This window comes from Talpa occidentalis, unplaced genomic scaffold (genome assembly GCF_014898055.3).
Source record: "Talpa occidentalis isolate TD23 unplaced genomic scaffold, MPIMG_talOcc4v2.1 talOcc4.8, whole genome shotgun sequence".
In the NCBI taxonomy this organism is placed as follows: domain Eukaryota; kingdom Metazoa; phylum Chordata; class Mammalia; order Eulipotyphla; family Talpidae; genus Talpa; species Talpa occidentalis.
In genome coordinates, this window is record NW_023605194.1 from 21134037 (window position 1) to 21155922 (window position 21886).

Consider the following 21886-nt stretch of genomic DNA (forward strand, 5'->3'; position numbering starts at 1 on the left):
TCCTGCAGGGGAGGGGGAGAGGTCAGACAGAGGGAGGAGCACAGAGGACTATGGTGAAGGTGCATGGGTGAATGGGTGGTGGAAATTCTGAGGGGACTAAACCAGAGAAAAGAAAGCAAACATTGTTTAAAAGTGAACAATGATGTAAAATATATAAAAGTTAATTTATTAAAACTTGGGATAGCTAGCCTGGCCTCCCACTCCTACCACCGGCATAAGCTGCAAGGAAGCTCAAATGCTGTTCCTTTTAGTTTTCCTGAAGGAACCCCAGGTCCCCACCACACAAACACACTCACAGGCTTGTGCTTCGTTCACTCTGTTCCTATTGGCCAAGAGAGACTTTAAAGTCCTCTTTGGATCAGCATTCCGGCACATACTAGGTGCTTAGAACAATACTTGGTGGTGATGCAGTTAGATGGAGTATCCTCTTCTCAATTTCCCTAGCAAATTACTTGCAACAAGTCCGACTGCACCTGAAGCGCTTGCTTGCCACACAGTAGAGTTGGCTGTAACCCACAAAAGGACAAACCGACAGCGATCACAGAGAGAGTTCTTTGCACAAAAACAAACGAACAGGTCCCTGACAGAAAGCCCGTCTCCTCCCCTCTGCACCGCTGCCTAATCCAGATGGCCCAGTCCCCTGCTTTTCCGGGGCGAAAGAGTAGCTGCGCTGCAAAGGGAAGAGCGCGCATTCCTATGCGGGGACCGCGCGGCGGGCGGCTGGGAGAATTTTGTCCCGCCCGCTCGCCGTCTCCCCAGCCGCGGGGCCGGCGCTGCGTCGGCGTGCGTGCTCGCGCAGCCGCAGTGCCCGGCGAGTGGGCGGGGCCGGCCGTTGGCGGCGGTTGGCGCGGCCAGGGAGGCGGTGGCACGTGCGGGCGGGGGCGATGCGTCACTGATCGGTGAGGCGCCGCCGAGGGGTCGGCCCCCCGCGGAGCCAGCGGCTGGCCCCCTCCCCAGTTAGTGCCTCCCTCGGGGGGAGCGTCACGGGGGTCACCACGCGCCCTGAGCCGGGCTGGCCCGCGGGCCGCTTGCACGGCGGGGCTGGCCCTGGGGGGCGGGCGCCGCGAGAGGAAGCTGGAGGCGAAGGGGGCGCCGGCCGCCCCAGCCCGGCCTGGGGGAGGGCTCCCGGGCTCCGGAGGGGCAGGGCGGACGCTGGACGGGGTGGGCTTGGCGCTCACGGGGCTGGGGGGCCCTTCCTCCCGCACCCCGTAGGAACAAGCATGAATATGACTCAAGCCCGGGTTCTGGTGGCTGCAGCGGTGGGTCTGGTGGTGGTCTTCCTCTACGCCTCCATCCACAAGATCGAGGAGGGACACCTGGCCGTGTACTACAGGTGAGGCGTGCGCGGCCCCGCGGCGCTCCGGGTCGAGCGAACCGAGGAAGTTGTTGCTTCCAACTGCTGCGTCGGGGCGAGCGCTCCCCTGCCCGAGAAAGTGCTTCTCGTCCCGCCGCTGGGGAGAGTGGCCCGGGGCAGGCTCTTGGCGGAGCGTCCTGCAGGTGTTGAACTGTTTTCGTGCCTTGTACATTTTGGGCAGAATTGGAGGCCCCCTACAGCGATCCCGGGCGCAGCGAGCTCAGTGACTGGTAGGAAGAAAGGACGAAGGAAGGAAGGCAGCGGTGACTCCACCTGTAACTGGGGTTGCATAAGTCGTTCCATTCCATACGAGTGTAGGCTTTTAGTTGGCAACTACAGATGCTGTTTATTTACGGTTGGCCCAATTTAATGGTGGTTCCGTAGACTTTTTTTTTTTTTTTTTTTTTTTACTTTAAAAGCGCCTCGTGTCTGGTTTTGACCTGTAAGTCCGGATGACCATATATCCCTGGACCTGCAGAGCCAAAAACACAGCGTTGACAGGCCACCCTCCTCCCGCCGTGCCCTTTTCAAGTTGAAGAAAGATATGATGTGGCGTGTGTTGCTCTTTATTTGTAAGATCTTGACTAGCTTTTCCTTCAGCATAATTGTCACCAGTTTCTTTTGATAAAAACAGAGGGCAGTTTGGAGAAGTTGTGATAGTGGTGTATTTGAAAGAGCTCCAGTTTTTGTTTTCCTCATTCTGCAAAACTGATGTTTCTACTTTATGTCCATCCTGAGTCTTAGAAAGTCTTCCCTGTGCAGTGCTAGTTTTCAAGGACAGTTTTAATGATAGTTTTACCAGATGGGTATGGTAGATACCATTAAAAATGACAGTATTCCATATTTCTGACTAGTTCAGCATTGTCCAACTGACAGTAAAACTAACAAAAGAATATTTGAAACTATGACTCTCAAAGACTTAGAGATGGACCTCAAATATTTCATCTTTTCTAAATTATTTGTCAGGAATTCTTTGCAACAGTATAGAAAGCTAAGTTCTATAAAATTGCTATTTGCTATGTAAAATAGGACTTAATTTTTATATTTGCCCCCTAAATGCTTCCTTTTTATAATTTCCAAGAGGTGCTTTCATGCTTTTCACCTTCCAGAATTTGATGAGCTAGTCCACATTTACATTCTATCTCCTTAGAGTCTTATCTCATCTTTCATCTTTCCATGCTAATTTTTTGTTGTTTTTAAAGAGACTGAATGCCCCTAGTAATATAATCACCTTGTAAGTAGATTAAAAGAACCTTACAAATTTTCTCCACCCTTGAAAGTTTGTGTTACTTTCTTTTTTTCAACCTGGTAATTAAATATAGTATGTTTTGATTGGGCTCATGTTATATACACTTAAAGTACAGCAACTGAGAGCCATTAGAATTTTTTTTCCACAAGTATTTTCTCAGAAGAAAGACCAAGCAGAATCCTTTGAAACTGAGAGTGCTATTGGAGACCCAGAGGTATGGTTGGCTAAGCTTATGAAACAAGGTGTAACACTGGCAGTTTAATTTGCTCTTTTCACCTTTTTAGATGTGGCAGATGTTTTAGGGAGTGGTTGTTGCTCAGCATGAGTAATTCTTATTAGTGAGGCTTTAGTAGGTCAATAGCATAAGAGTGAATATTATATAGCATTTTAGATTTAGAAAGAGACGTTCTCTCTTTATAATCTTGTCAAATTGAAACATCTTTTTGCAGGGGAGGAGCTTTACTAACTAGCCCCAGTGGACCAGGCTATCATATCATGTTGCCTTTCATTACTACGTTCAGATCTGTGCAGGTGAGTGATTACTAGGGAAGCCCCACACTGGATAGACAGGTGTGACAGGAGCAGTTACCACACTTGTGGGTGGAGCTGGATTTCCTTATTGCTTAAGCAAATTGGTATTTACTTAAATACAGGACTTAAAGTTCAGAGTACAGTTGTCACAGCAGAAGTCATGATCTTGAACCACCTCCCTCTCTTCAAGTATGTTTAAAGTATGAGCTAGGCAGTTTAGACCAACTTCTCCTGCCTAAATAGTGCAAGTGTTCATAAGCAGGACTTTGGAACACAATTAAGTAGAAATACAAATGAGTGATTCCTTGGTTTAGAACAGTGTTTGGTTTCCCTAGAGGCAGTCTCCTTGCCTACTCTTAACATGAAGATCTGAATTTTTATACACAGCTTTTCTGCTTTACATTTTTGATTGGGACATTAAGCACCATTTTACATTGAACCTTAGTGAATGTTTAATTTTCAAAGTATCCCAGGATGTTTGAAATATGTGGTCATTCAGAACACTGTCTTGGCCATGGGAGACTCTTGAAGTAAAATATCTTGACATAACAAGATGACGAAACAATATTAGATTATGACTACTTTTCAAGCTTGCTGTGAAACAGTATTAGATTATGACTACTTTGCAAGCTTGTTGTGATCATAAATCTTTGGATTCAGGATTTATTCTATTATCTGCTGTTATTTTTTCAGGAGTCAGAAAAATTCAGTGTATTTAGTTAATCATGTAGGTTTCCTGATAAGTGAGAGTTCCAGTGAAATTCCTCAGATTTCCTTCCTTTTCCTTTTTTGGATGAGTTAGGACAAGAATTATGTTTGTTGAAGTAAAATATAGTGTTCTTTCCCTAGTCACACTGATTTTTATATCATTTTTATATCCTCTGTTTTGTTCACTCATGATGTGGTTACCTTTCTCTCACATTCTCTTCCTCCATTCCTTCTTCTACACCTAAATCTTACTTCTTTTTAAAGGTCATGGCAGGATCCTCCTTTTCTAATCCATAACTCTTAAAGTCTATTATGTATTTTGGGCCCAGGTCTTTTTTCCTTTAATCATATTATCTGATACTGTTCTCTAAGTTTTTGTATATATTTTTTTTCCAGAATATCAACCTTCTTAAAGGCAAGGGTTGGGACACATATTTATAACCTTTATATTGTGGTAAAAGTTGTTAAATTGAGCTGATTTCTCAGGTAGCACTGTAGTATAGTAAACATGGGTCCAGAAACCTAGAGACTTAGATTCTGGCCCTGACTCTACCATCAATTTGGTTACATGACTTTGCAAAAAGTAACAATTGTAGACTTCAGCTCTTCCTCCATGAAAGGAGTTTTGATTATGTCACCTCACCAACAACCCAAGCAGTCTGTACTGATTATGTAAATAGCATCATCAGACCCTCAGAGATCAGGGACTTTTTTAGATTTTATTCAAAGTCAGAAAAATCTGTTTCTGCTTTCTTGGAGCTTGGTGTGTTGAGTCATACTGATGCAGAGACTTATAAAAGAGGTATAGACTGTAAATATTAGAGAGATTTTGGAGTTTAGTTGTATGTATAGCAAATATATAACATTTGTATGTATGTGAATAAATACATAAAATACCTTATATAATATACATGGCAATAAACTATCAAAAGAAATGAAATCAGTGAAAAGTTTTCTGTGTAAATCAATATATTTTGCATTTACAAAAAATATGTTTATGCTGGGGCCAGTGTGACTAAATAGGAATGCACTTACTTTGTATGTGAAGCAGTAGTATTCTGGGAAATAATTATATTCCTAATTCCATTTTTAAAAATTGTTCTTGGAAGATTGTGATGTAGATTAAATTTCTTTTTGGAGTTTTTCATACATATCAAAAGATAAAGCCTGTAAACAAATGGGTTAACAAACTTGGTAACTGAAAGGAATTTATATGACGCATCTTGGGAAATGTGAAATCCCATATATGATGTAAAGGGGGAAAAAAAATGCTGCTGGAAATGATATGAAAACCTTTGGCCTTTGAAGAATATATAACATAACTAAACACTCATTTTTTAAACATTGTTTGTACCAGAAGAATCACTTGTGAGATAATATTTTAAAAGTATATACAAGAACATGAAGAGAGGGTATTAAACTGAAATGGAACATTTGAGCTCTCCTAGTTCTTTTTTGAAAACTAGCTAGAGAATATCCTTTAAATTTAAAAATGTTTTATTAAAGTTGATGTGGAATATGGAAATTGGATTTGATTAATGCTTTGAAGAAAATAAAATAGAACTCCTATCTTTATCACCTCCCCTCACTTTACCTAGAACTGCCACTATTGTTTACCATCATAACCCTCATCTCTCAACTCTAGATTTGTATTCTTTTCCCTCCTGGGCTTTTTATTTATACATTTCAATGTCCATGGCTTTTATTACTAAGTTAACCTAAATAAATACTTCAGCTTCCCAACCATTGTTTTTTTTTCTTTCTTTGCCTCCAGAAGTGATGAATAATGAGAACTGTATCATGTATGAGCAAAGGAATTAAGTAAAAAACAAATTTTTGAGGGTTCATTTTGTGAATGTATATGAGATGGACTAGGGAGAGCCCAGGCTCTCCAGTGAGCATTCAGGACCCACTACCCACTCTCCCCAGGTTTTCTTCTCAGAATTTCACCTCTCACGCCTATCACTCCTATTCTAGGCAAGCCTGCTTTCTGTTACCTGTATCTGCAGTGTGTCCTCAACCTGTGTGCCTGAAGAGGATATGATGGAACTTAAGATGTTCCTCCACGTCCTCTCTTCTTACTTCTCCCCTGTAGACCTGATTTATAAATACTTAGTTTTTCAGACTATGATTTTACTCTGTCACTTAACACAGAATAGTTTATAGTCTATTATTTTGCTTCTGTTATGAATTGCTCGTAAGGATTTTATCTACTATATTGGAGTGTAAACTCTTAGAAAATAGGGATCATTCTTCCTCTTTCCTTTGTATTCCATAAAGTATGTTGCTATGTGCTTAATAAGAGGCAGTGTGTGCAGAGCACACTTACTCGGTGTTCATCAATTGGAGGCCTTAGAATGTAATAGAAAGTCATTCTGGACCTGGCAAAGGTGTGATGGGGGCATAGTAATTAAATACCAGATTGTTGGTTCATTAGGAGGAAGCAGGACTGGTGGTGGGACTTCTGTTAAAAAGGAACTGAATATACCTTTTGAGAAGTCACTAGGACCTGAACTAAAATACTGATTATAGCTTTAGAGGGAAAAAAGTTGTTGTTAGGTTCAAGGACCTTTGAGTTGTAGGCCACTTGTTTGCATATTATAGTTATTTTCTTACTCTCAGTGTAAATAGCAATATTAGCAGTGGAATCAGAATTCACAGCATAAGTCTTAGCCCTTCTGTCCTTGTGGGTAAGCCATGCAATTTGCAATTCAAGGCCAGTTCCAAGCAAGTAAGGGGCTCTGATTTGGAAATTGAACATTGAAACTTTCCTAGTACATCTTGATTCAAACACTAGCTATAAAATATTTTGTCTTAAGTTTTTTATGTCCAATGGAATGCAGAAAGAAATGATTACTTTGATAGCTAATCTTTGGGGACTGAAATTGTAATAGAACTCTCCTGTACTTATCTCTCAGCCATTCTCTAGAGGTTTTCCTCAGAGACCAGTACTTTGACAGTATATGTCCTGAATATTGATGAGATATTTTTTCCTCCCCAGACAACACTACAAACTGATGAAGTTAAAAATGTGCCTTGTGGAACAAGGTAAGCTTTCTTCTTGCTTACCAAGTTCACTTTCATTTAGTTCTGATGGAGTTTCTTTTCACAAAGCTATGATCACATCTGTTAAATCGACATGATAGTAATCCAGGGAAATTTCTCAGGTCTAAGACCTTTGAGCAAAGACCTGTTGCCAATAAGGAGCTTTCCTTCTTAGGAGCCATTGGGTGCTATTAGGAGAAGGGAATAGTGAATTATAGAGCCAGCAGACTTAACTTCATTTATCAGGACTGCCATAGCATGCTTTATTGACTTTTATTTTCAATAGACTTTATTTTTTAGGTTCATGACTGAATTAAGCAGAAAGCACAGAGAGTTCCCATATGCCCCTTGCCCCTATACTTATTTGCCTTACTGACTTTTCTAAGCTTAGTTTCCTCATTTGTAAAAAGCAGGTAATAAGGCCTGCCTTGAAGAATTCCTATAAGGATTAGAACTAATGTATATAAAGTGCTTAATTCAGCACTTGATCTAGGGTAGGTGCTCAGTAAAAGACAGTTTAAAATGAAAAATCAGCTGACCTGCTTGTCATATGTAGTACTTACTGAATGCTGTTTAGTGTTTGTTCACAAGTCTAAGAAAAAGGCCTGAGAATTTGCATTTCTGGCATATTCTGGCAAGTTCTCAGGAGATGGTAATACTGCTAGTCTGAGGAGAGGACCTCACTGAAATTGCCCTAAAAGAGGTTCATAGAGACAGGCAAGTAAAACCCAAATTATTTCCAGAGTATAATTAGTATATTGAATTGTATCAAAAGAACAGTGTGAAATTCAAACTATTTTTTAAGTATCCCAATTATAAATAACTAGAATATTGTGTCTTTAAAATCAGTGGAAGGAGAGAAATGCATTTGAAAAGGAGAAAACCCCCCTTTGTTTTAAGTTAACATATATGTTTATCAAGTTCTTCATAGGCCTATCTGTGACTCTCTTATGGATTCTCTTTAGAGATGACTCAAAATTAGCAGCTGGTGAGATTCTGGATAAATTTTATTTTCATCTTCATACTGTCTTATATTTCTCATTGTTTTTAGTAAGCCTATATTGCCCTTTTTTAATCAGAAAAAAAGGTCATTGTAAATTGGTAGAAGGCTTAATTGTTCAGTCTCAAAAAGCTCATCTTTAAATTGCAGTTCAATTTGAAGGTCTGTGTTGGTAGGCCATGAAGTGTGGGAAGCTATGGATTACCAAGACACGTCTTTCTGGAGTGTCAATTTTACTTGAAGGTTAAGGGGAAATTTCTTTTGTTCATATTGTTTATATTAGAATAAAGACAGATTAAAACTCTTGATCAATCATTAAGATAAAGCAGGAATCCAAGAGTTTCAGCCTGTCATTGGTCTCCATATCTCTTGGGGAATTTTTTTTACTTTGTTCCTTGATGGAAAAGTTTGAGAAGTATGCCGCTTTAAATGTTGACTTCAGGTAATCAGGACAAAGCGCTAAGTTGCTCTTGGCTATAGGTTTAGTATTCTTGTGAGCTGACTTGATCACAACAGTTACAGAGGTGAGCTTTTAGTTATGAGAAATGCCAGCTAAGTATGTGTAGTGTTACCTGAGTAGTGATTATTGGGGTCATTTTTTTAGCAATATATATTTCTTTAGATTTCACTTCTGAATTTCTATTTGTGGGATATGTTTGGCAATGTGGGATTAATCTGAGATTATAATAGGTTTGTATTTGGCTCACATGTTTTCTATTTCTTTGTTTTCAGTGGTGGGGTCATGATCTATATTGACCGAATAGAAGTTGTTAATATGTTGGCTCCTTTTGCAGGTACAGTTCCTATCTATTCTGTTGTTTTTATAGTTATAATTAGTTTATATGTAACTGAGAGGTTTTCTAAGGAGAGGAATAATGTTAAATTTTTATAACCTCATTCATTTCTGATAAATTAAAAAGAATTATCACTGGAATGTTTTCCATTTCTAGGGAGTGGGGGCAGAAGTAGGTCACAAATTTTAGATAGAGTTGACTTTCTAAAATTTTCTCTGAACTGAATGTTTCTAAGAAGGTAGATAATTGAGTATTTCTAGAAAGGGAAAGTGTATTTTTTTTCAGTCACACTGAGAGGTAATTACCTTATTTGCTGGCAATTCCTGTACCCTATGACTTGTGACCATAGAAAACTTTTCCAATTGAGATGTGCTATAACTTGCAAAGCAGTCAAATTGGAAAACACTTTCTTGGTAAAAGATGAAAACCCACAGTTCAAATCAAAAACTTAATTATAAGTTTTAAAGGAAGATCTGCCCTTTTTTTATCTTTAATTTTTTTCCACACTTTTTTTTTTTTTAAGATTTATTTATTTATTTATACAAGCACTGGGTACAGTCAGAAGCGTGGGAGGGTGAGAGAATTCACGAGAGCCAGAGCGGGGAACAGAACAGGCAGACCGACGAAATACACTGCTGAGGGGAGCAGTGGGCATGACAGGAGAGGTCTGTGCGCCATGTGGGACCCCCTCCGGGGTCCGGGGATCAAACCGGCACTGCAGAGGCTTCAGGCAGCTTCGCAACCCAGCGTTCAACCACTGAGCCGCCAGGGGAGGCCCCTGCACACATTTTTTATGGGGCAAAAAGCATAAAACTATGGAATTTACCTTCTTAACCATTTTTAAGTTTTCAGCTTAGTGGTTTTAAATACATTTACATTGTTGTAAAACCATCACCAATATTCATCTCCATGACTATTTTTTCTTAGAACTCTATACCCATTAAAAATAACTTCTTATTCCCAACCCCCTGCCAATACCTGGCAGCTGCCAATCTGCTTTCAGTCTCTTGTGATTCTGAATACTTCTGTTACCTGATATAAGCATCTTTCTATGATTAGCTTAATTTACTTAGCATATAGTAGTCCTAAGATGTATTTATGGCATATGTTAGAATTTTCTTTCCTTTTTTTTTTTTAAGATTTATTTATTTATTTTATGCAAGAACTGGGGTACAGGCCAGATGCGCGGGAGGGTGAGAGGATTCACCAGAGACAGCGGGGAACAGAACAGGTAGACTGACAAAATACACTGCTGTGAGGGGAGCAGCGGGTGAGGCAGGAGAGGTCTGCTGCGCCATGTGGGACCCTCGCCAGCCGGCTGGGATCGAACCGGCGCAGCAGAGGCTGCGGACAGCTTCACAGCGCAGCGCTCAACCACCTGCACCATCAGGGGAGGCCCTAGAATTTTCTTTTTAAGTCTGAATAATATTCCATTGTGTGTGTTTGTACATATATGTATGTATGTATGATTTATTTATTTGTTTGTTTAGTTTATCCATTCAGATAATACTGGGTTTGCAATACTTATGGGCAAACTTTGAATTCCATACTAAGGGAAGTATCATTATGTTGAAGGGAATAAAGAACTATCAGCATTTTCCATTTTGTTTAGCCAGTCATCCACCACTTGTGCTCCTTCCATGTCTTAGTAATGCTGTTATGAACATGGGTCTTCATGAGATCCTACTTTGAGTGGAAAGAAAGATATGCCATTTTATCTTTATTATTAAAATTGTCATGGTTAGCATGTACAGGATACTTTGTTTGGCAAGAGTAATTTAAAAAAGGTAAAGTTAGGGCCTTTGTCCTTAGGGATTTTTTTTTATTTTACTTGAGAAGACATGATACAATCTAGAAAATAAAGTACATATATGTAAGGGCAGGACTGACCACTGAGCAGGTTTTCTAGGATCCCATGCAAACCGGGTAAAGGAGGAATCTGAGTCCTCAGTGGTTTTGCAGGTTTTTATTGGGGTTCACCAGGCATACGGCAGGCACGGGTACTGGGGGGTTGGGAGGCTGGCAGTCCTCTCAGCCCTCCCAGCCCCCAGCTTATCTTCACTCTATCTGAGCTCTCCGGTCTTCTCTCTGCTTCTATCTCAGCTTCTGCTGTTCCTTTCTTGGCTTCTTCTTTTGGCTTCTGCTGGCGTCCCTGTGGCGCCGCCCTTAAAAGCACAGTCTCAGCCCAGGTGAATCCCATCTACCTATGCCCACACCCTATTGCAGGTGCCCGCCATCAAGCATGCATTCAGGACCGCAAGGATCCATCATCTATCCTGATGGCGGGAGGGCAGAAAAGCCTGACATTTTCTTTACCATACAGTCCACCCCCTCAGGGTTTTCTACCATATAGTCTTCATATATATAATTTTCTTAGCAAACATAAACAATGCAGCCATGGCCCACAAAAGCAAATACATCACAATATAACAACAAAATACAAAGGAACACAAGTAAGTCCAGGCAGGGCCCCAATCTAGTGCAAAAGACAATTATTGGTACCAGCGGATGAGCCACCAAATCTGCTGCCAAAGGCACTGCTTATACGAGGGAGGGGAATCACTGACTGCATCTACTGTAACACGCCAGGAGCCGTCAGGCTTCCTGACCTTCTCTGGCTGTAGTCTCAGCTACAAGCCACACGCCGCATCCACCCCCAGGATGCATTCACTCTGGGATTGGCGATTCTATTCTGTTGGGGATAATCACCAACCCTCAGGGTTTCTGTCTGCAGTCGCTCCAACATTCGGCCTTCATAGCCACCAATGCGACTCGCAGACCCCTGCACTCAGGCCAACCCACTGCACAAGCACATGGATCGGGGATCCAAACTCTACATTCGGCTTGGGCTCCACCCAAGCCACGTTCCCCACCCGTCCCCCAAGGGCGGGTTCCTCAGCTCTTCACCTTCACTCAACAACGAGCAGGGTATCACCCACAGGTGATTTTACGAGACTCACTGGCTTTCAGCATACTCAGGCTGCTTAACAGCCACTCAGGGCTTCTCAACTTAGCATCAGCACCAGCTTTTGCCTTCTCAGTTGGCTTTTCTCCTCCGCCTAGCTGCTGGTCATACACAGACTGCTTTTGGCCATCAAGGCCCACTGGCCACCCCCAGATTCCCAAAAGACAACCTGCCAAGGTCCTCCACCTTCTGGCGGGATTGTCAGTCCAATCCATCAGTCCAAGTCCATTCGGCCAAGTTCGTTGGCCTCTCCCTGAATCAGCACTGGCGAGCTCCGAATTGTGGTCCTCTCTTTGCCGATGATTCTTGCTGCCTCGGGGGTCCTTGGCTGGTCCTCTCGGGCAACTCCTCCACACGAGGTCTCATCCTGCAGTTCCTGGACCTCATCCATCTCCTGTGCTGCCATGACACCTCCAGCATCATCACAGGGAAACAGTTTGTTACTCCTTAGTCCCTCCAGGTCTTCGGAGGGCTCCATACCCATCTGCATGGATCATCCTGCCAACTACGCCAATTGTAAGGGCAGAACTGACCCCTGAGCAGGTTTTCTAGGATCCCATGCAGACCGGGTAAAGGAGGAATCGGAGTCCTCAGTGGTTTTGCAGGTTTTTATTGGGGTTCACCAGGCATATGGCAGGCAGGGGTGCTGGGAGGCTGGCAGTCCTCCCAGCCCCCAGCTTATCTTCACTCTATCTGGGTTCTCCAGTGTTCTCTCTGTTTCTCTCTTGGCTTCTGCTGTTCCTTTCTCAGCTTCTTCTTTTGGCTTCTGGTGGCGTCCCTGTGACGCCGCCCTTAAAAAGCACAGTCTCAGCCCAGGTGAATCCCATCTACCTATGTCCAAACCCTATTCCAGGTGCCCACCATCAGGCATGCATTCAGGACCGCAAGGATCCATCATCTATCCTGATGGTGGGAGGGCAGAAAAGCCTGACATTTTCTTTAACCTACAATATATATGTATATATGTATGAATGTAAGGTCATGCTAAAATTCAGCATGGTATAGGCACAATTAGCCAAAGGATTTCAGAGCACAAAGCAGGAGTTTTATTGTCAAGTAGATTTGAGGTTAAATTTTCAGTGATTGTTTTCCTTGTTTCCCTGGTCACAAATTAGTGGGATGGATTATGCCTAGAAAAATAGAAGAGGAGTGACTGCTTGTTTTCTTACCAGAGAGGAATAGAAAACTATTGGATAACCAGTTTATTTGCAAATCACCAAACAAATGAGTCAGCAAGTATTTAGTGATGGCCTAGCCTTGTTTGTGATCGGCAGTACAGTTGTGTCTTCACGGGAAAATCAGTGGAGCAAATCCTTGGGTCTAAAGGGAGAAAGCAGCACATTTAATATGTAGAGCACAGGTTCTACCTGGTCTAACAGGTGCCTTTTGGCATATTTGTAAAATACTCTTTTTCTTTGTTTCCTTATTTGCAGAATTAGGAGACAGTTTGTAAGAATTAAGTGCTAATGTATGTAAATTGCCTAACATAAAGCCTTTGGCCTTTTTTTTTTGTTAACCACCTTTAAAAACTACCTTTTTGAAAGTGATCTTATGCACCTGCTTCCTTACTTTATTCCCACTCTTCCTCAGTTACCTTTTAGCTAAACTTTTGCTTATAGTGATTGGCTTACCCTTGCCCTGACTTTGTTCCCTATGCCTTGCTTATTCATCTTCACACTACTGCCACAGTGCAAATCTGATTGTATCATGCCATTGCTGGAAAACTTTGTTAGTTTCTTATACTTTCCTAAGAGTGGACTTTGAACCTTGCCCATTAGTATTGCAAATACAGTAGTATCTGGAAAACTGAGAACAAGGAACACATCGAAGTTTGTGAGTTGTGTTTCATGTTTTTACTATTTTGTTGACACTTTCCCTCAGGTATATATCACTGACTTTTACTTGGGCTGAATTAGAAGATGCTGGGCTAGTGTTGTGTAAAACAAACGTGAATTATACTCTAAATAGTTACAGTGCAGTAAACTCTAAACTTTTCTTCAGTGTTTGATATTGTGAGGAACTACACTGCAGATTATGACAAGACCTTAATCTTCAATAAAATCCACCATGAACTGAACCAGTTTTGCAGTGCCCACACACTTCAAGAAGTTTACATTGAATTGTTTGGTAAGTGTTTTGTTTTAAACATTTGACTAACCAATGGAAATCTTGACCAACTTGTTTATGGATGCTGTAGTGATGTTAGTAAACACTGTGTTATTTGAGCATTCTTCTGAATTTACAATAAAGCAGTTGCCTTTGAAATATTCTTTAAGATTTCATATATTTAAATTAAGAAAGTATACAGATAAGCTATTTTAAGGATTATAACCATCTTTTAAAATGTATAACATGATTTGGTAATGATTGCCAAAACTTCCTTACAAATTATAAGTTTTTTTTACTATGATAACTTACTGAAAATTACCTTTATTGCTATTTTAATAGATTATTTGGAAAATTTAGAAGTTTCTGTCGTGAGGCATCCCAAGACTCACCCCTATATTCACTAGGAGGACCAACAGGACTCAGTATAGTCATACTCACAGCTAAGATGTATACACAAGAGGATACAAAGCAAACTCAGCAAAAGGAAAAGGTACATAGGTGAAGTTTGGCAAAAGCCAAGCATAAGCTTCCTAGAATCTTCTCCCAGTGGGAGTCACAATTGTGACAACACCTGTGAAAGTTTTATAGTAGGGAAACTCATTAGAAACTCAGGGACGAGAGTTTTCATTGGGTGCTGATCGTGGAGACACCCTCTGCCTAGTATAAAGCCAGACTCCTAAAGGAAAGCAGCTATTCAGCATAAACCACATTGTATAAACAGTCAAGGCACAGTGAGTCATTCCTAATCAGTTCTGGGGATAGTGGAAACCCTCTTAAAATCCAACCTTCCAGGTAACAGCCTTACCAAGAATAGCAGTTGTGAGCTTTCTTGTACACAAGTTATTTTCATTTGTAATAGCGAAAACTATAACCCTGTATGGGGTTCTTGGTGTTGGTTACTCACTTCTCCCTCCTAGAATTCTTAGTGAACTTCTATAGAGATAGTTAATCCATTTAGAAATCAACCAGATGATTCCTGTTTAATGATTGACAACTACTAGGCTGTTGTATGAGGAAACTTATCTGTCCTGATTTGTCACATTAGCAGTCATTTTAATAATGTGAAAGTGCTATTGAGGTAAATAAAAAATGTATGCATTCCAAAGCCAAGTGAGGAGATTATTGCTATTGTCCATTTTTGTTTGCTTCAAAGACATTCCTGTGAGCTTTTTTCTCCTTTTACATCCAAAATAATAGACTAAGCCCATGGAAATGAAATTTAGTTATTTGGGAGGTTGGGTAAAGATTGATGGTGGGATTTTTTCTTTTAAGAATCAGGGCATATTAGGTAAAAGTGTTGAATTTAGATATTAGAGATCTAGATTCATCACTTACTAGATAAACTTAAACTTGCTACTTGTCATCTTTCTTCCTAAATTTGTTAGATAATTCTTCACTTTCTTGCATACAAAAAGAAAACTAAATACATATAAAATATATATAAATATGTCTCTCTCCTCAGATATATGTGAGGTGGTTTAAACTATGAAAGAATAGAACTGTGAAAACATTTAGGTCTAGTAATGATTAGTTTTGTTCCAGTGTTAATGCACTGTATAAAAATTAAACATTGAGTATCATGAGAGCTGTTGTTCTTGGCTTCAAAAACAGATCAAATAGATGAAAACCTGAAGCAAGCTCTGCAGAAAGATTTAAACGTCATGGCCCCAGGCCTCACTATACAGGTAAGTCCTTTCCTAGGGAGGTTCTTGGGGATTTTGAGAACTTTGAATTCAATAGTCCTTTCATTGAACTGTTTATTCAGCAATTATTTAATGGCGGTGCTGGGGTGATTTATGTGATTCCTTTCTAAGTCTGACTTTAGTTCTCTGCCAAAATAAAGTTCTCTTGCAGTTTACCATGGGTGGCATTTTCTTAAACTCTTGGAAAGAGATGCACATCAGCTGAGGCTTTTACAAGGAATGGAAGTCCATACCGTCTATGTGTGAGGCATTCTTAAGCTACGGTAATGGTTATAAATCAGTGTAAGGGTGATCCTTGCCCTCACTGGGATTTAGAGAAAGGATTTCATGTATTGAATTGAACAATAATTCTAGACAGTATAGATGTTTCAAAGTAGTAATTAACAGATGAAGTGATTGTGGTTAAGAGTTTAGGAGAGTACATCTCCAGAGAGTCTGCCAGGAGACAACTGATTGAGTTGGAATTTTAGGTGGATCTGGAAGAATTTTTAGGATTTTATATGGGGGATAGGAGTAAAGAAAGTATTTCCAGTGGATGAGAGGATGGCTTGAGAAAAGGCAAGATAGCAGATAGCAGATGAACTTGGTGGTAGTGATGATGGTGGTACTGGGAGATAGAATAGTGGGAGACTATGTGCTTTTTTTGGCAGGGGGGCGGTCAGTTTATTTTCAAACTAGATTGAAATCCATTAATGGGTTCTAAAATCAATTTCCATGGGTTGCAACCAGCATTTTACATAAAATGGAGTTAAATAAGAAAGGAAACCAGCTTATGGCATGTAGTAAGTTTTAAGTATTACTTCGTGAAACTTTTTTCTTTGAATTAAGAGTGTGGGGTAGCTGTTTATATGTGTTATCAATATAAAATGCGTTTTTTTACTGTGGTCATGTTCAGTGACATTTGGAAGCCTGACTCTGGCTCTGGATTACCTGAGAAATGGTAGTGTGATTCGCTAGTGTCCTCTCTCAAAGTTAATAGATCAGTTGATTGTGATGAACATTACTATAGCCAAAGATGCAGCTGCTTTGGTGTCATGTGTCTCAGGTTTTGCACTCCTCCTGTGAGTGTGCATTCATTGTGAGTGACCATACATGATCTCATACAAGACTGGAAAGATGGCAAGAGTTTTCCCAGTAGTGATTGATGCTGTACCGTTATCTCTCACTGATAGCCTGGGAGTGAGCCGCCAGAGTTAATGGATCATTTGAAATGTCCATCCTCTTGGACATTTGTAAAATCTGTTTTCCATTTAGTTGTGGTTGGAGTAACTTTAAAGATAGTGAATGTAAATGTCACAGATTCTTATATATTGTTACTTGGAGGCCATCTTAACAGCCGCCTAGAATTCCTTGCTTTATATTACCTAACCATTTCCCTGTTTCCTTTAATTTTAGTGAACAGCAGTGTAGTGAACATTCCTCACACATCTTGTATGTGTGAATTATCTTCCAAGAGGCTGTAAAATTCCACATTTTTACCAACACTATATGTGAAGAGTTGTTTTCCCACAAACTTATCAGTATTTGAAGCAATCAGACATACTGCTATTTGCCCAGTGTATAGGCTGTGTTATATCTCTCTTCGATTATATTTCCTTAGTGAAGGAGATTGTCTTTTAATATTTTTATTGGCCATTTGTACTCTTGTCTGTCAATTACCTATTCATTTTCTTTCTTCATTTTAACTGTTGGATTGTTTTCTTTTTTCTTACTGATTTATAATAGTACTTTATACTGAATATTTTTATAATCACACATTATATTGCAAAAAAATTAGATATTAGGAAGATGAGTAACAGTGAAATTCATGGAAAGATAACAAAGTTTGTTGTGTGTTTCTAGACTCAGTGTAGAGGATCGTATGTTTAGGGGTATAAATAATGAGAAACTAAAGCAGAATCACAACATACATGTTTTTCACAAGCTGAATATATGAGCATCTTTCCAAGTCAAAGATAAAGATTTGCTGTATCATCACATTTAATGGTTTTATTGAACTAACCTCTGTAGTTTCTAAATTTTCACTGTTACATGTAAATTGCAATGACCAAGCTTATGCAGCCTTTAAAATCCTTCCCTTAGGATAAATTCTTAAATGTTGGGTTGATGAGTCACACATATACATATACATACTTTTGGGGGCTTTTTGATGCATGCCAAATTGCTTTTCGGAAAATTTTAGCTTATACTCAGCATCGGCAGTATTGGTGAGCTATAGTTTTGTACACACGTGTGATTGTACTCAAATAGTTAGCAGATGCATGCATGTTCTTTTAATCCTTTTGGAGAAAAGCAATTCAATATTTTATGTTAGTTATTGAGATTGAATGTCCTCCTGTATTTATTGGCCATTTGTATTTTATATGTGAATTGTTTTGGGGTTTTTTGCTGACTTTTTAGTTGTTCATCTGTTTTTATCATTTTTAAAAAGTATGTTATTGCACCTCTTTTTTTTAATGCTTAGGAAACATTTTCTGCTAGTTTTTTCTTTGTCATTTAACTGTTTCTTTCCCCTGACAATTAGTTTGTAAGTTTTCAACTCTTACACAGTAGTTTCAGTATTTTTTTCTTTATAGTATTTAGCTGTACTAGCATGCTTTATGAACCTTTTACCAATATAGGAATGTAAATAAAATTAGAAATTACAAGTTTTTCTATCCTTACACAGTTGTAATTTTAAATTTAAATCTTTAGTTCATCTGAATCTGTTTTAATATCAGTTGTGAGGTAGAGTTTCCATTCCCTCCCCTCCCAATTCAGTAGCAACAGTTATTACTGATTATTTATACTCTGGTCTTTCCCTCCCTCACCCCATATATTACTGAGATGTATGCTTTGTATTGTTTTACCTATATTTTCTTCTATATATTTTACGGTTTGGGGTGTTATAATAATTGTTGAGCCTTTGGTCTTTTCTGTCCAATCTACTTCTCCTGTTTTTTCCTTCCTGTCAATAAATGGTGTCTCTTCCACTCAGGCTAATCTAGAACAATGAGAGGGCATCTTTGACAATCCTTTACCCATAACATCTAATCAGTTCCCATATCCTGATTTTACTACCAGATTCCATTTAAAACTATTTACACCGCTGTCTTCATTACCACCTCTTAAAGCCAAGCTATAATTTCTTGCCTGCCTTTTGCAGTCGTCTCCTGTTTTATTTCCCCACTTTCACTTTCACTCTTGCCCACATCTTTTTCTGAATAACAGCAAGAAGATACATTTGAGTGTATATTTGTATATGCACGTCAATGCCATTTTCCTCCTACTTTTCCAGGAGAAAATAAGTGAAATTTTGATGTTTTTCATTCTTACGCATGCTTTTACACTTTTAGTATAGTATACGTCCATCTTGTTTTGCACATTTGAAAACAACTAAATCATATCACACAGCACATATCACTTGGCTATTTTTTTGATATGTAATAAACATATATACCTTATATTAATTCATTTTAACAGACATATACTACACATACACCACAATTTATCCATTCATCTAATAGACATGCATTCCAGGTTTATAAAATTTAAAATAATACTGCAGTGAACTTTCTGTACTTGTCTCCTTGTATATAATACACCAAGAATTCCTATAGACTATAATACCCAGAGACTGAGTCAGTATGTAAGCATCTTCAGCTAAATAAGATTTATTCAATGTTAGATTATTTCACTGTCACCAGCAAAGATTAGAGCCCATTGCTCCAAACTCAGCAACATGTAAAGAATCAGACTTTTTAGTTTTGTTTTCATTTTCAGATGGCTGTCAACTGGTTATCTCAATTTTATTTTAATGTGCAGTTCTTTGATTACTAGTGAGATTAAGCCATTAAATTGGTTACCATTTTCCAGAGATTGGAAAAAATCTAGAGTTAATTTTAAATATCTATTAGGGATGAGGAAGTCATCCTGTTTTCAAGAGTTTACAGTGTAGCGAAAATCTAAGAATAATAGAAGAAAATATTTTTCTCTTCCCCTTGCTACCTCCTACTTTTTTGCAAACTGATTCTATAAACTATTTCTGGGGAGAAAAGTCAGTTTCCACTTTTAATTTGAAGAACATTCCCCTTCATGCATAAAAGAAAAATGCCGTCATTATCTATTGGATATCCAGGACTTACAGGATCCAAGAGTTCCAGGTTGGGAAATAAGTGAAACTAAGATGTAGTTAATATCCTGAAATTATATCTCTTTATGGTCCTGTTAGTCTTTAGCCATTCTTATTGAGAGTATCCAAATCCAAGCCCACTTGATTTTCAGAGGGGTCTGTAGCAAACTTCTGGGTGGGAACACAAGGACCTGAAGACCCAGACCTGCCTTCCCCAATGGATTCTATCTTTATCCAACCTCCACCAAAGTGGAGAGTGAGCAAGAAGGATCTTTTAAATTTACCCAGATTTGCAATTCCTATCAAGGTTTCAATGGCATTCAGTGGCAAAGAAAAAGAACAAACATTGCTTGAAATTGTGTGAAACCACAAAAGACCCTGAATAACCAAAGCAGTCTTGACAAAAAAGTATGGGGATATCACACTCCTAGACTTTAAACTATATTACAAATCTACAATAATCAAAATAGTATGGTATCAGAATAAAAATAGATATACAGCCCCATGGTATAGAATTGAGAGACCAGAAATAAACCCACAGTTGTGTGAACAGTTATTCTATGACAAAGGAACTAAGTAATCCAATGGAGAAGGGAAAGTCTCTTTAACAAATGGCATTGGGAAAACAGGACAGCCACATGCATTAGAAACTAGGCTGCTGTCTTACACCATATACAAAAATTAACTCAAAATGAATTAAAGGCTTGCATATAAGACTTGAAACCATTTCAAAATTCTTAGAAAACTTTGGCAAAATATTGCATGACGTAGGCTTTAGGAATGTCTTTGGGAACTTCAACACCAAAGGAAACAAAAGCAAAAATAAACAAATAGGATAAATAAAATTAAAAAGCTTCTGGAATAAACTATCATTAAAACAAAAAGATACTCTACGGAAAGAGAGAAAATAATTTGCCTGTCATACATTTGGCAAGGGACTAATCCTAAATCTACAAAGAACTCATACAGCTCAACAGAGAGAAAACAAAAAATTTAATCAAAAAATGGGTAGAGGGCCTCCCCTGATGGCGCAGCGGTTAGTGCTGAGTTGCAAGGCTGCCTGCAGCCTCTGCAGCGCCGGTTCGATCCCCGGCCACCGGTGAGGGTCCCACAAAAAAAAAAAAAAAGGGGCAGAAAAGCTAAACAGACATTTCTCCAAAGAAGACATACATGTCCATCAGGCTCATGAAGGAATGCTCATCATCGCTTATCAGGGAAACGCAAATCAAAACCATGAAATACCATATCACACCTATGAAAATGGCTCATATCAAAAGACCAGAAACAGCAAATCTTGACAAGCATATGAAGAAAAAGGAGCCCTCTTACACAGTTGGTGGGAATGTAGACGGATCTAGCCCCTATGGCAAAGTATGAAGGTTTCTCAAACTTAATTAAAAACAGAGCTACTGTATGACCCAGCAATTTCACTCCTAAGTTTCTATTCACAGAATGTAAAGATACTAATTTGAAGGGATATATACACTCCTTATGTTCATTACAATACCATTTATTGTTTTTTTTTCCATAGCCAAGTTACAGAAACAATCTAAGTGCCCAATGATAGATGAGTAGATTAGGAAGATGTGGCATATATATATACAATGAAATACTACGCAGACATTAAAAAAAAAGATGAAATCTTGTCAGTTATGAAAAATGGATGGAACTGAATGGGACTATGCTTGGCAAATAGAAGGAGAAAGACAAATATTGGATGTGAAATACAGAGAAGCGAAACAACAAATCCTAGAAATCTGACAGTAGTATTGAGACTGATCTTTTAAAAAAGATCCTTTACCCTGAAGGAGTTTACTGAATTTAGTGCCTCAGTGGGTAATTTTTCCCATAGCCAGCCTCTTTTTTTTTTTTTTTTTTTTTTTTAAGAAAACAAGAAGCAGCTTGTCTTTGATTTTTGCTGTGGTGACACAAATAGTAGATTTTCTAGTGGGATCCCCATATGTTCGATAGACAGCTATGTCATAGTTGTCTTAATAGTTTCTTTTGAGGTCTTCTATAGAATTAGTTTCAAATTTTCTTTTTCAAATGTACTTTGGCTTTTTTACTTTTATTTTTTAGGCTGTGCGTGTAACAAAACCCAAAATCCCAGAAGCCATAAGAAGAAATTTTGAGTTAATGTGAGTAATCTGCATGGGATCTCAATATTTTTATTTAGGGTTGTGTACATATTAATATACCAGGTTAGAGGAAATTTATGTGTGAGATACCACACTCTGAGGTGGGGTATATGGCTAGTCTCTTTATTTCTATTCTAGTGATATTGCCTATTCTTGTGTCTTAATTCCCACTAGACTCT

The 21886-nt window shown here is 39.1% G+C and overlaps 1 protein-coding gene across 5 annotated transcripts in view; it reads left to right on the top strand.

Annotated features, from left to right (window-relative positions):
• The first annotated feature begins 842 nt into the window (after nucleotides 1-842).
• The window catches only part of ERLIN1 (ER lipid raft associated 1), a 36730-nt gene continuing 15686 nt past the window's right edge, over nucleotides 843-21886 (top strand). Inside the window, exons 1-8 of one of the 5 annotated variants that reach the window (XM_037495693.2) lie at nucleotides 843-899; nucleotides 1213-1333; nucleotides 3053-3134; nucleotides 6844-6890; nucleotides 8620-8681; nucleotides 13648-13773; nucleotides 15367-15440; nucleotides 21649-21707. In XM_037495693.2, coding sequence (XP_037351590.1) covers nucleotides 1221-1333; nucleotides 3053-3134; nucleotides 6844-6890; nucleotides 8620-8681; nucleotides 13648-13773; nucleotides 15367-15440; nucleotides 21649-21707 — 563 coding nt within the window. In that variant the 5' untranslated portion in view covers nucleotides 843-899; nucleotides 1213-1220. The other 4 variants (XM_037495694.2, XM_037495695.2, XM_054689980.1 and 1 more) reach the window with 4 other exon arrangements.